The sequence below is a fragment of the Oryzias latipes genome, chromosome 22 (genome assembly GCF_053564925.1).
Source record: "Oryzias latipes strain Hd-rR chromosome 22, Olatipes_Hd-rR_3.1".
NCBI classification, from domain to species: Eukaryota; Metazoa; Chordata; class Actinopteri; order Beloniformes; family Adrianichthyidae; genus Oryzias; species Oryzias latipes.
The window spans coordinates 29950860-29966662 of record NC_136258.1 but is presented as its reverse complement, the minus strand read 5'-3'; the positions used below and the strand labels follow the sequence as shown (position 1 = coordinate 29966662).

At 45.2% G+C, this 15803-nt stretch overlaps 1 protein-coding gene across 1 annotated transcript in view; it reads left to right on the top strand.

Moving 5' to 3' along the window:
- The window catches only part of slc25a21 (solute carrier family 25 member 21), a 76748-nt gene that overhangs the window by 51784 nt on the left and 9161 nt on the right, over nucleotides 1-15803 (top strand). The window contains exon 4 of the mRNA XM_023951433.2: nucleotides 7033-7116. Coding sequence (XP_023807201.1) covers nucleotides 7033-7116 — 84 coding nt within the window. The remainder of the gene's footprint in view (nucleotides 1-7032; nucleotides 7117-15803) is intronic.

Genomic DNA, 15803 nt, shown 5'->3' with positions numbered 1-15803 from the left:
ATGGTTCATGGGCTGGTCTCAGCTCACTTGGAGGTAACAAAGGGTGTCGGGCGGCACTTTCCGCGGGGGGGCTGCATGCTCGGGGCGCCCCATCTGACTCTGATCAGGTCCCCCCTCTCATTAGAAAGCTGCAGAGAGCCTGAAGTTCCCTTCTTTTCGGGATCCTGTTTCATGAAGCTCCGCCCCACAAACAAACCCTGAAAGCAGACCCCCCCTTTGGGGGAGGCCCAAACGTTTGCAGGTTCCTGTGATGGAGCCTGTAACTTAGGCTCCGCCTCCACAATCGACCGTGTTCCTTCTGTTCCAGCATCCGTCCGGGTGAAGTGGTTCCAGCTTCTGCCGTGAACGGACTTCCTGTCTGAAGTGTGTTCCCAGCGGTCGTGGGGAACGCCACCAAACCCGTCAGCCGCTCATTTCAGACCCGAGTGGAACGATCTGGTTCCGGCTGGAGCCGTGACGTTCCGTCTCAGAGGGCATGTGCAAAGGCTTCCCCCCCTCCTCCTTTAAGCCTCCCCCTCATTTTCCCCCAACTGCTCAGTGAACCTCTTTGCACCAAAGGAGGAAACCTCCAAACAGCGGGGCGCGAAGCGGCACCGGCCTGATCTTTCCTTGTAAAGGAGCGAGGCGGGTCAGTGGGGGTCAAACTGCCTCTTAATCGCCCCCAGGGCAATCGTCAGGACTTCAGGACTGAACCCACCGTTCAGACGAGCGGGAACCGCCGGGGCGCAGAAGGACAGGTCGATTGGCGTCCCGTTCGTGAGGCGGGGCTGCTGGTTTATGAGGACGGTGGAAAAGTGTGAAGGAGGCACACAAGGCGATGCATCTGCAGGCCGCTGCTGCTTTCAGGTTCTCGCATCTGGACAGTTAGAAACGTTTTATTTTTTTATTTAAAAAGATTTATTTAAAAGATTCAAATCTCCAGAATCATCCATCACGACCCTGAACGTCTCATCAACACCAAACATGCTGTTTGCTAATGAACAGAAATATAAACAGGATTTATGAAATATTTTAGATTCATGACTACAGCTACAAAAAAAGGAAAACAAAAGTCTGAATATCACGTGTCTGCATAGACGTCCAAACCACAGACGTATGCAGACTAGACTCACCTGCTGCCGTTCCTCCATCAGGAGTGAGAACGTTAGAGAACGTCAGAAACCGTCTCTGCCATCCACCTTCTAGTCCCACTCTGATCCACGCCAGACCCTGGAGATGCTGGAGCCTATCCCAACAGCCATATGGAGTATTAGTATTGTGAGCTCCACAAACTGCACAACCCAAAAACCAGCAGAAGCTTTGGTTCTGATTGGTTTAAAGATAACAACAAACACAGATGTTGATGTCACGCCTGAATGGAGGATGCTCTTCCTCATCTTCACAAAGGGTCGGGTGGTTCTGGTTCCTCTCTGGTCTGGAGCTTGCTGTGCGGTAGTCTGTGGTAGCCTGCTGTGCCAGGAGTCTTCAGAGTCACCACTGCATCTGTGTCGCTCCACATCTTCATTGCTGCCATTTAGGACCCTGTTGCTCTGGACGACTAGGAGCAGTGGAACTGTTTCATGTTTTCTAATTACAGCAGTATTGAAATGGTTTCATTCGGTGCTTGCAGCGCGGCTCAGTGAAAACCTTTGGCAGAGGTTAAAGTTCCCGGATTAACCACACCCTTCTGTTATGCAACCACTAAGTAGAACTGTCGGTAAGCGCCTTCGTTTTTCCGTGTCATTCATTCACAGCCGCATTAATGGCTTAGTGAACTATTGAATGGCCTGTCAATCAACCCGATGGTAATGCTGAAAACATCTGAGTCTCCAAAATGCTCTGGCAGGACGCTCCTCATGCTGTTTATGCAGCTCTTCTCTGGTGACGGCCTGATCCCATGTCAGGACGGCTGTGGTCTCAGGACGGACATCTGGACTCAAACTGGTCCCAACTTCACTTTATAGGAAACCTGAGGCTTTGGGTTTATCCATGTCAGAAGAACACCAGGGACTGTAGACCCCGCTCTTCCTGCACCCCCCCCATCCATCCATCCAACCATTCATCCATCCATCCACCACCAATCCATCCATCCATCCATGCATCATCCATGCATTCATCCATTCATCCAACCATTCATCCAACCATTCATCCACCCAACTATTCATCCATCCAACCATGGATCCATCCATCCAACACCAATCCATCCATCCATCCATCATCCATCCATCCATCCATGCATCATCCATCCATCCATCCAACCATCCATGCACCTCCCATCCATCCATTCATCCACCCAACCATTCATCCATCCAACCATGGATCCATCCATCCAACACCAATCCATCCATCCATCCATGCATCATCGATGCATTCATCCAACCATTCATCCACCCAACTATTCATCCATCCAACCATGGATCCATCCATCCAACACCAATCCATCCATGCATCATCCATCCATCATCCATCCATCCATCCATGCATCATCCATGCATTCATCCATTCATCCAACCATTCATCCATCCATGCATTCATCCAACCATTCATCCACCCAACCATTCATCCATCCAACCATGGATCCATCCATCCAACACCAATCCATCCATGCATCATCCATCCATCCATCCATCCATGCATCATCCATGCATTCATCCATCCATCCATCCATTCATCCATCCATCCATCCACCACCAATCCATCCATCCATCCATGCATTCATCCAACCATTCATCCATCCAACCATTCATCCACCCAACCCTTCATCCACCCAACCATGGATCCATCCATCCAACACCAATCCATCCATGCATCATCCATCCATCATCCATCCATCCATCCATGCATCATCCATGCATTCATCCATTCATCCAACCATTCATCCATCCATGCATTCATCCAACCATTCATCCACCCAACCATTCATCCATCCAACCATGGATCCATCCATCCAACACCAATCCATCCATGCATCATCCATCCATCCATCCATCCATTCATCCAACCATGCATTCATCCAACCATTCATCCATCCAACCATGCATCCATGCATCATCTGTCCATCAATCCATCCATGCATCATCCATCCAACCATCCATCCATTCATCCAACCATCCATTCATCCATCATTCATCCATGCATCATCCATCCATCCATTCATCCAACCATTCATCCATCCATCAGTCCATCATCCATCCATGCACCTCCCATCCATCCATTCATCATCCAACCATCCATCCAACCATTCATCCATCCATCCATCCAATATCCAACCATGCATCACCCATGCATCCATTCATGAATTATCCATCCACCCAACCATTCATCCATTCATCCATGCAGCCATTCATCATCATCCATCCATCCAACCATCCATCCACTGAAACACCTGTTGGGGTCTCAGGGTTCCTGGAGCCTATTCCAGCTGCCTTTGGGTGAAGGCGGGGTTATCCTGGACAGGTCACCTCTCAAAATGGACCATGGAAAATGACACACTTTGACCCTTTAACACTGGAACGTTAGCTCCAGTGTTGACCTGCTTTGGACTGCCGTAAATCTTCAACCATTTATGCGATTCACATCGTTCCAGCGGATTCTGGACTAAATCAGCTTTGCGTTGATATGCATCACTTTACGTGATCAACATAGATTAGCTGATTCATGTGGATCAGGAGAATGATTGAAGAGTAATGGTCGGTCAGAGAGCGTGTCTTGTAGGCGTTTCTGGTCTGGTGTGAAAGGGCTGAGCTCTTCATTCTACACGCCCACGAACCCTTCTTCCTTCATTTACTGTTGGATGGTTAGCCAATGAGAGGAGGGCAGCGTGCCAGCTACAATAAGGAGGCATCATGGGAAGAAAAGTTAGACGGAAGGACATTGTTCTATAAAACTACCTCTTTAATGCAATCCAGTCCAGAACAAAAAGTGAATCTACTTTTAAGTGTGTTCTCTAATGTTCCTGACGTTCCCCCATACCAGCTTCCTTATGGCTCTTCCTCTTTGTCGTCATTTTGTGTTGTTTCCCGTTTTGCCATCTTTTATTTGTTTGTCTTCTGAAACTGTCATGGTTTACAGTCAAATGTCATGCTTCCTATTTATCATGTCATGTCGGTAAACACAGGTTCATTCTTTGTGGATGAATCATGTTTTCTTGTGTGGTATTTATTAAAAGCAGCGATTTCATTTCTATAAAGTCGTGATGAGGAGAGTTTGCCATGTTGGATCAGTTAGACCAGAAAGTGGTCTTAGCTTCATGTACCAATGCTCTGGACTTTCACCATCTTTATGATCCCGCTCATTAAAATTAACAGTCTGGCTGTAAAATATAGATTTCCTGCTTCCTGTTGGATACTATTATTCATTTAATCCAGAAGCAAAAACTGCCCACCTCTTATTTCTTGTCATGCAGTCATTTGCTGTGCTTCAACAGTTTTTGCATATTTCCGTATGTAGCTGTCTCTGTAATAAAGAATCTAAATTCCCAGACTTAAATCATTACATTCATGAACAAATCAAGCTGTGGTCTGTGTCACCGTAGAGCTTGGTATTTCTTCAGAGACGAACAGGACTGAAGAACATTGACTTTTGCACAGAATTCATCATCCAAATGTCCTGACTTTGAAGCTTAATGAGGGAATTCCACACATTTAATGAATATTCTACATTTTAAAAGCTTGTCTGAAAGGCTTGACCCGCCCTTTGGAAGGTCTGTGCATTATTTAAAACCCAGCCTTTCCAGCACAACTAACAAGCTCTACCTCCTTGGTACTGATAGCTTCACCTTTTGGTGAGGAGTTTGAACCCATTACAGCCACAAAAACATGGCCTGCCTTCCATAAAATGTGAGGAGTAGAGTTTGGACCTGGCATACTGCCCTCATTTAGCTTTTTGACTCCTCAGTGGAGCTGAGCATTTGTATTTTTATGGGTGTCTGAGGTCAGATGGACGGGGTCCTGAGGATCATTTACTCCAGAGTGCCCGTCCTGTTCGCTGAAGCATCAACCTGGCCTCGCCTTCACCCTGGCAGCTCTGGGCCTGTTAAACTCAAAATGGAGAGAGATTGCAATGATGGAGGGGGGAGGTCCAGGTTTCTGTCAACAGTTTAGATGATCCCACACATTTGGGGTCCACAGTTGTTTTCACTGATGCTCCAAACTGGACTTTAAAGGCGCCCCAGGGTTCTGCTTCAGTCCTCGGGCTTTGGTTTATGATCCGCATGGCAGGCGCCAAGGCGTTCCAGAAGAAAGTCAGGATTACCTGCTGCCCCCTTCCTTCCAAAAGTCTTATTTCTTTTTATCCACTGAGGGTTTCTGAAGAGAAACTGCAGTTTTGTGCCGGGTTAAGCTGTCAGAAACCCCTGTAGCTCTGAGGTTTCTCTCCTCTTTTTCCTTTGGAAACCCACATGAGCAGAGTCTCTGCAGAGGCCGGACGCCTCCTCCTCCACTTGGAAGCATTTCTCCCAGTCCTCTTGTTGTACCCCACTCGCTGGGCCTTTCTGTTTGGTCCTGGCTTTTATGGCAGGGTCGGAAAGGGCCACGAGGAAATGAGCTGACCTCAGGGTCACGAGCAGAGTCAGGGGGCTGAACCGGACTGCGGCCTTACCCACGACACTTTCTCGGCCGGTTGGAGTTGAAGGAGTGAGAGTCAAAGAGGCGGGAGCAGTCCGGGGACAGGGGGCCGTCCATCGTGGACTCTGCCATCGCATGACTCTAACGAAGCCTGATTTGAATTTGTTTACAAGCCCCAGCGGTCTTAAATCTTCCTGGTCTTTGGCCTCCGTCCACCGGGGCTGCCATCAGCATCCTCTGAGTCCTTCTTTTCTTCAGCTCTTTAATATGGTGTCAGACATCTCTTTATTACGCTGTTTTAACTGGTTTTCAAGAACCAGTTACAAGCTATTTGGGAATCCACCAAATGGGATTGGAGGGACACCCCTCTAAGATGTTAATCTGTTAGTGATATGAAAGGCCACTCACCCCACTAAAGTTCCTTCTACTGAAACCTCAGGAGTCTTTATGGCCCCATCAGGCACCCGTATGGACGACTTGCTGCTGACCCGCTGACCTGGCATTTGAAGCCACATGAGAAGAGACTCCGACTCATTACTTCTAACCTTCTGGACTTGTTTCTTATCCACACTCAGACTTGCTGTTTGTTAGAGAGTTTTTCAAACCTTTAAAGTCCCGCTCTAATCACCTTCTGATCTGTTTTCAAAGCGTTCTCAGTGGCCTTTTACCAACCATGATGCATCCAAAAATGGGTTTTGTTTTCTAGGACATAGTTTCTGCAGAGCTGCAGGAGTTCGTTAGATATTCCCCTTTGTTTACCCTCTCTCCCACTCGCTTACTGCCCCTCACACCCCCAACCTAACATTAGTGCTGCATCAACAATGGCAGCAACATCAGGTCTATCCATCTGTTCAGTTCTGATCCAGATTCCAGCTCAGACCAGGAAAACAGAGACGTTCATGGATCTGTTGGTCTGACGGTGGATGATCAGAAAGAAATCCTCAGAAATGCATTTTAATCTGAATTTCTTTATCCAGGTCCTCCATCGTCAGAAAAATGCTACAAGAACACGTAAAAAACACCAGAGTGGGTCTTTAAGTTATCACAGACACGTAAACACATTCAAATCGTTTTTATCCCTGACAAAACAGTTCATTTCGGAGACTTTCATGTAAAACTTTCATCGGTCGGCTACCTGCTTGTTTGCCTCACAACCTAAACTCCTGGAGTAGCCGCAGCACACGAAGGATTTCCATGTAACCCAATAGCCGTTCTGCCGGCAGCTCCGTCTCGGGGTGTCGGGCGGCTAATTGGATCGGTTGGGTTAAATAAATGTTTGAGTTCTCCCGTGTGCTGGGGGGACCTGGTGTGAGGAGCCCCTCATCTTTTCAGAGCACGAGGCCGGATGAAAGGGAGAGGGCCGACATGAAGAAGGAAATGAGCTCATTAATGATCACATCCAACTTCTGCACAGTCAAACATGTCGGAGTGCTCTGAGGAACTCTCAGTAATGAGAGCAAACTCAACCCAAACACTTTTGTTGTTGCAGGTTTCAGATCCAGAGAGGAGGCGCTGACCCCAGCAGCTACAGGAGCCTGTCGGACTGCTTCAGGACCGTTTTACGAACAGAAGGGTACGCTCTCCACAACCTTCCCTCTACTAACCAGAAATATGCAAAGGGGAGGCCCATAAATGATAATCCTTGTTTTTGCGTGTTCAGAAACTCATCAGCGTTTTAGCGGCCTCCAAAACCGACAAAAACCGAGCTCAACGCTGCGTCAAAGTCCACCCAAAACCCCAGACAGCCGTGCTAAAAGTGAAGCGTTTGGTGGAAAGATCCACCAGGCAGGGTTGCAGACTCTCCCCGACTCTGTTTGCTCTTTTTATTGAGCTTCTGGCAATTCGAGAAAAACCTGAAATTAAAGGAGTTTCACTGAATGGAGTTGAACATAGAATAGGATTTATGGTGATGATTTAATAGCTTACCTTGAACAACCAGAAACATCAATTCCTCATTTTATGGATATATTGCAAACATTTGAACATTTATCAGGATATAAAATAAATATTCTCAAAACTCAAATTTTAAATGTATTTGAAACAACTTTAAATTCAACTGGAATATGAAAAATATTAAATATTTAGGCGTGGAAATAACATTAGATTTTCAAAATATAAACAGTAAAAATTATTTATTCCTACATGAAAAGATCCAAAAAGACATTGAAAAATGGTCAACATTTCCACGAGATCTCAGCTCTAGAATTGAAATAGTAAAAATGAACATTTTGCCCCGGTTTCTATTTCTCTTTCAAGCTCTACCAACACAGGTCTGTAACACGCAATTTACAACGTGGGACAAAACAATAACCAGATTCATACGTGACAAGAAAAGATCCAGAATTAAACACGGCACCCTCCAGCTTCCATAGAATAAAGGAGGTATGGCACTTCCAAAGCTGAGAGAATACAGGATCGCCTCACAACTATGATACTGATACTGCTGCTGTAATCCCCAGTATACCGAAAAATATAGAATATAAAACTTTACAAGAACCCATTCAATACATTATTGGAGATAAAAACTATATGAAACAAAGAAAATGCATCTAGATCCCAAAACAAATCATACACTAAATATATGGTTCAAATTACTGCAAAAATACAAAATCTTAAATAGTGCAAAAAAACTAAAATGGTAGCATATGATGGGCAATTTAAACCAGCAGAATATGACCCAACTTCTAAATATTGGACTACAAAAGAAATTACAGCATGGTGCTTATTAGAAAAGAAGGATGGACAGCTGGAGAGTTTTGAGAATTTCAGCTTGAAAATTGGGATTTTTTTTTTAGACACTTACAAATGAGAAACTATTATAAAACTAAAATACAAAGTGGCTCTTCTGGGGATGAGGATGAGATCATTTAAACAATAATAAAGGCATATAAAGACGGCAATACTAAAGTGATCAGTACACTATATAAGTCTCTAATGGAGTACGACAAAAACACAACTTTAAAAGTAAAATGTAACTGGGAAAAAGAATAAAACATAAAGATAACTGAGCAGGATTGGTTGGACATGTGGAGACACCAACATACCCCCACTGGATCACGAACATGGAGAGAGTTTGCCTGAAGAACCTTATAAGGATTTTCATAACACCGAAACTGAAGAACAAACAGTTAAAAAGAAATCAGAGCTGTTGGTGTGGATGTGGAGAAGTAAATGTAGACCATTCTCATGTATTTTGGAAATGTCAGAATGTAACAGGATTTAAGGAGATGGTGTGTGAAATAACAGGCAAAGTGCTGGGATGTACAATTCCTCTGGAACCAGAACTGTTTTATTTGGACATGTTCTCAGGAAACTGTCCACCAAAGTGACAAATCCTTATCTAAAGTTCTGTCACTAGCCGCTAAAAAAACATTGACCAGGAACTGAAGCACTATGTCGATCCCATCAAAGGAGCACTGGACTTTAACAATGAACCACTTCTATTCAACGGAAACAATAACATACAGGCTGAGACTGCAAGAGGCACCATTACACCGAAACACTTTACAACAAATAGACTCAAGAAGCACCTAGAATTGACCCTTGTGTTTGATTGTTGTTGTGGTTTGTATTTTGTTTACATGTAACAAAGATTAATAAAAAAAGTGAAGCGTTTGGGGTCACCGTGTACCAATCAGACGACGCTCAGCATTCTCCAGTAAACATCACGTCTATACCTGAAACATCAGCGAACGGCACCGAGGGCCGCCCTGCTGCCCCCCGACAGCTCTGTGAGACAGTGCAGGTGGAGGAGAAAGTGCTGCCGCCGCTCTGTTTACGGCGAGTCGACAGCTTTACTGCCGAAATAAAGTCGATGTGCTGCAAGCGGGCAGTTAGTGGCGGCGGGAGTTCCTCGCGTGCTCGTGGTGTAGCGGCTGGCCTCGCATTGATATCCAACACTTCTGCGCCGAACAAACCTTCAGGGTTTGTCAACTGAACTTCCAGACGGCGTGTTTACCCTGCAGGGAGATCCGCAGGTCCACGTTTGATGGACCGGCCATCCTCCCATTTGTCTGCAGAGTCTAAGACGGGGGGGGCGAACAAGTTTGACACCAAGAGCCGAATTTATTCACTGTGAGGGTCAAAGAGCCACACCACACACTGACCTGCCAAGACGTCCACACACAAACACGCAAGTAAAGCTGTATCATTTTCCATAACACACTCCTCTCCCGACAACACAGCAGCAAGTATTGTACTTGTGTTTATTTCAAGGAAAGTGTCCACCCTCAATACACACATCAATGCAGCCTAGCCAGAGTTAACACAGTTAACCCTGGAGGTCAGATACCCCCTCCACACACACTCTCTCTCTCTATCTCACTCTTTTCTCTGCCTCTCTCTGACACACACTACTTCTCAGCGACAGGCGGTGAGGTTGATGCTGGTGATGCTCTGACTCCTCTGAAGTCAGATTTACGATGATAAATATTTCACTTTTCATCCAACAGTATTTAACTGGTAATTCTTCATAACTCATCACTATTCCTCTTGTAACCCTTGTGCTATCCTAGACACTTTACCATTGGGAGGTGGGTCATCTAGACCCACTAGACAGTGCTCTGAACCTTTTTTCTTCAATGATTTGTGATCTTCACTGGTGTCCATGGATTACATGAAATCTTTCCACCTTTATCCACCTTTGTCATGGTAGGGAGAACACGTCCATGGAAGGGGGGGGGGGGGGTAAAGCACAAGGGTTAAATACACAACAACAAATACACAAACATCTGGACAGAGCATCCTTCTGGATTAAATACATTACATTAAATACATTACATTTCAGATGTGTGTAGCATACATTTAATTTTAATCTTCAGTAAGAATGTTTTTTTTATAGCTTTTTTATTGGTTTTTAAAATAATGATTGACTTTTTGCATGAAAAACTGATGGAATATTCAAAATATTCAATATTCTCACCTTGATTTCACGTGTTCCAGGGTGATAAACAGGGACTGGCAGACATATGAGGAGAACATCACAGCAGCTTAGAGCAGCTCTTTTACAGACGGGGATTTCTCTGTTCTCCAAAACGTAACAAAGAGATTTCAGCTCAATCATCTCCGGTTCTCTCGATCTGTGGTCGTTTCTGCTGCAGGTCCTCAAACCACAAAGTCAAGTTCCGTCCAGCAGCAGCGTCACGTTCTGCTTAATCATTTGGATCGCAGCTTTCTGCTGTGAGCTCCTCAAAGAAGGAAAGTGGGATGATGGCCGTTTGAATGTGCACTTTGAAAAGCGTCAACTTGTTCATAAAGGAGACAATTTCTGTCAGATCAGGAAGAGTTTTTCATTTTCTCCAGGATACGTTTTGTTCTTTTCTGCCATGAACAATGTTTCTGCTTCCAAAAGCTCATAATGATAAACATAGTGACGTCATTCTGTTTAGTAAAAAGTAAGAATCTTCCCGTTCTTCCAGAAACGTCCTGTGTTTATGTTTATACTCTGAATTAAGCCATTTTGACCATGAGGGTAACAGTCTGCAGCACATCAAATGTTTAGTTATTTTTTCCGGCATTGGGCGTAACCCCCCCCCCAAACGAGTGGCGGTCACTTATGTGTCTGGAGCAGCATCAAAACACACACACTGCTAAATGACTTTTATGATTATTTATTTGAATACCCTCTGATGGATGTGAGTGAGGTTTAAGAGGGAAAAACTATGAAATGAGGCACAGTATATAGATAATATCGTAACGATCCATCTGGTGCGTCACTGTAGCGGGGAAACAAGCCGAGCGGCTGTGTAACTGGCTGCATTGGAGAGCTGTCTGTGCCCCAAACGCCACACGACCCCGGACAGTGTCAGAAAGGAAGAAGTAGGCAGAGAAGCAAAATATCCTTTACAGCATCAATGCCCATTTATGTGGACACCACACAAACAGACAAACAGCATGGAGGTGACTTCTGCTCACAGCCCCCTCACTCATGGTGAGGAACTTTACACCCAAGATTCCCCACTACCCATGAGCCTTAGGAGCTGAAGGCGGGGCTAACCCCCAGGGCGCCACAATACGATGAGACACAAAGAGCTGCATACTTATTGGCCGAGATCCGCATGTGGCTCAAGAGCCGCGTGTTCGCCCCCCCGGCTCTAAGAACTCGAAGCAGCACATCAACTCTTGGCTCTAAACCATTTGCTTATAATTTATCCATATAATGTGAGGCCCACTGTTATAGAATCATTATCAAAAATAAACAGTCAGAGGGAGTTGATGGCAGCGCTCAGCCTGTCAGAAATCGGAGCTCCAGGGTTGAAGGAGAACCCGGAAAACCTCCAGCTGTGCAGAGTTTAGGTGTTTACAGCTGCAAAGACGGACGGACGGAAACAGATGAAACGTTTCATGAAACGATGGTTTCAGGTTCCAGAAACGCAAAGCAGCACCCAGACTCAAACAGTTCCCATCAAGAGGGAAGAGGTTTGTGTGCAGCATCAAGAGGAGAACCAGAGCTCAGCCCCAGACATTCAGCACGAGCCCTGGAGTCCAACCCGTTCCTTCCTGAGTTCTGGGGAGATGAGCTGATATTTGGACCTTTGTTCAACAAGAGGTTTTCATAATTCTTAGGTAAACGCCACCGCAGTGATCCCCGTCTTGAGGAGTTGAATATTTTCAGTCATCACTTCCTGTTCTGCCTGTTCTGCTGAGAGCTTCCAGTCGGTCACGACGTCAAGGTGACAGCTCGCCGAGGGAAAGCGAAGATATTTACAGATGAGGCCAACCTGCTGTTTACGTGCTCAGAGATTCAGCTGAACATGCTTTAAAAAAGGGCAAAAGGTCTGTCACCATGCATGTTTACGCCTCTTTTGTCTGGATTCCTGGCGGCTTTATTTGATTGGCCGGGGCGGTCGCTGACACGCTCCTGTCCAGATGGATGGAGGCTGTTAAAATAGGAAAGGTTTATGAAAATTAAAAACCAAATTCCACACCCTGGTTCAAACAAACACAAAGCCGTGCACAGGCGGCGTCCATGTGGCCGCACTTTCACCCCCGCATCACGTCGGACGCTCATTTGTTTAGGGGAGACAAAAAGGGACCGAGTGTGTACTTTACATTGGCAATCAAATCAGGATTCAAATGACGGTCACTCAGTGGAGGCCATATTTGTTCTGTAACAAATTTCAGTGCTTCCTCATCACCCAGCGGCTCTCCAGCCTGACCACACCCGGGAAATCTGTGGCCACCATTTGCATGGGCAAAGAGTGCCGGGGGCGGGGCCTTCCGTCGCTCTGGAGCAGCATGTTTACTCGACATCCATTAGAAAGGTTATCCAGTCATTAAGCACTACACCTCGCTAGGAAAGCTTCAGGTTTACCAGTGAGGGACGAAGGCCGGAGGATGACTACAGACAGCATCGCTCTTTAAAAGAGCGGAGGAACCGAGGTTCTCCTGAGGAACCGCTAAGGGAGAACATGCTGTTGCACACAGCCGAGGCAGACAGGACTCACTTCACTGTTGATGTGAGGTGACAGTTCCGACCTTTGCAGCCTGGTGGCCATCGAGGAAAAGGGTCCTTTCCAGTTTCTAAGGGCAGGTCACATGGCAGGTCACATGACAGGTCGCATGGCAGGTCACATGGCAGCAACATCAGTGTGTGAAAATGCACTAAGGTGCTATTCCCACCACCCTGTAAGAGGAGTTCATCATTGTCTGCCGAAAAAGTCATGAAAACTTTGTGCACCTGCCATGATGTCATCTGGTGTGGGCGGAGTCAAACTTTCTGGCATTTTCCTGGAGCGTTTTGTTGGGGTTAAACCTCACACAGAAACCACAAACAAAAGTTTTAATATGAGACCAAAAATATTCAAATGACAAATGAAAATCATATCATTTGTAACAGAAAAGCAAACCAAAATCTGGGGATTCTTTTACAGAGCCGTCCGACTCCCTGCCAGAAGGAGGTTGAGGGTTTGCTTCCGGCTGAGCTCGGCGTCACTCCTCAGACCTGGAGGCTTGCCTCCGTACCCACAGTCTACCAGGAAAGGGAACCCCTTCTCTTGTTTGACCTCTGTCTTCACGTTGATTCAGCAAACAAACACATGAGGAGGCTATGAAAAGAGGAGGCCTCAGAGGTTAAGAGGTCAGAAAATACCTCAAACTGAAAACGTTAAGGATGCTGCTAGAAAAGTCCTGCACTTTTTAAAAGAATCCAGAGAAGAAAGTCTGGCCTCAGTCAGCCTGAAGTGGAGGAGCTGGAGGTGGAGGACGGCGTGGGGCGAGCCGGCACATCCTGTGAACGGCAGCAGCAGCTCTGTTGTGGCAACACTCCCTGCAGGGCAGCAGAGATGATCTCCCTGATTCAGCACCAGTGTAAATATTGTTGCTGCTGGCTCGTATTTCCACTGAATATACCTGCAGAAGAGAAAGCTCTCCACAGAACAGCCAGGACACGGATCCTCCCTGCACGAATGAAAGTCACCGTCAGCATTCATGAAAACATTTGTCATCAGGTGACAGAGCCAACAAAGGAACATGGATATCTGCCGTTTGTTCACCGCCGCATCCCACCGTCGTCCTCTGCAAGCCGCGGGGAAATCGCTGAAGGTCTTCTCTAGTTTCTCACATTTCCCAACAGAAGCTCCTGTGTCTAAGCAGACAACGGAATCAAAACTGTTTTTTCTAAATAATTCTGAATGAAATCCTGTTCATGTGAGAAAATAATAACTAGAAAATGTTCAGGAAGTGAAACCGGATAGGCCCCTTTGACCAATAGTTTGGATCTTGTTTCCTTTACTGCGTTCTATTTGTTTTATTGTTCTATCTGTGAAGTGACCTCGAGAGCCTTGAAAGGCGCTTTTAAATCAAATGTATTATTATTATTATTATAGAAGTAGACAACATTTTCAGTCTGAAACCTTCAACCAGTCCCAACTGTTGGCCATGCTAGCAAACTCAATGAGATGTACAAAAATACGAGTCATGCTGATTTTTAAAACAATCTAATACTGAAGCAGGTCCACGAGCAAGTGAATAATTATCAAAAGAAAACAGCGATGGATCAAACAATACACAAGATGGTAGACCCAGATACAAAGCAGTACAAAAATGACCCCAAAGAGATTGAAAATAAGTTCATAAATTATTATTAACCCACCTGTGGAGATATGAACCACGTTTATATGGAAATAGAAACAGGAAAACTCATGTTTTATTGACCAGAAGCCTTGAAGCGAAAACACAAACTAGAGAAAGAGCTGAGGACTCTGCAGTGGATAACTTATGACTTCATTCCAGGTTCTCCTGACAGAACAATTATAGAATGGAACCGAACAGGCATGACAGCGATGTGCACATTGATACACAATGGAAATTTCCCCCACTTTGGAACTTTGAAACAGAAATTTAACTTGACTAACCATGACCACTTCAGGTTTTACAGATAAAAGATTACATTGACTAGGAAATGAGAAAATATTACCAAGATGGAATAATTAGAACTATTGTTGACACTTACATTTCTAGAAACCCAGAAATATATCAACATATAAAAATCTTATGGAAAAAAAGGAACAACACCACCTATATCAAAAGGAACGGGAACTGAATTTAAATGATCAGATGATGACTGACAAACACAGAATACGGCCACTTTATCACCGACATGGAGACTGCATTGTTGGAAAAACACAATTAGATTTTTTATAACACCAAAAATCCCAAACAAGCACACTTTGGTGCCACAGACATGTTGGAGGAAATGTGGAGACATAAACGTAGATCAGTCCCAAATGTTATGGTCGTGCCCCAAAGTTTGGAAGAATATTCACCAGATTGTAACCCAGGTCCTGGGCTACAACATGCCAAAGACATGCCTACATCTGGGCAATGTATCAGAAAAAAAGACAGATATTTAGTCAAAATGTTCCTTCGCCGCAGGCAAGAAAACAATCACAAGACAGATTCGCCAACACAGCGGGAATGGGAAAAAGTGTACGGTGGAATTGCTGAAATATAGAAGGACTTATGGAGAACGCGTCATTGGATGCACTCCTCCAGATAATCATTTTCATAACTGTAACATCTGCTCCAAAAACATCACTTGAGCTCGGATGCAAAGATGCAAAAATGAGTGGATTTCCCAGAGTGCACTGGGTTTACATCCTGGGTACTTTGCTATGAATAACTATTGAACTGGCGTCTTTCCATGAAACAAAATGTGGGCTAATGGAAAACCTCCCTGTTCCAGAAGTACAAGGAAGTGAGCGTGAAAACAGTTTACAGCTCTGGAAAACGTCGTCTTTTTTCCACATATGCGCTCCGTTG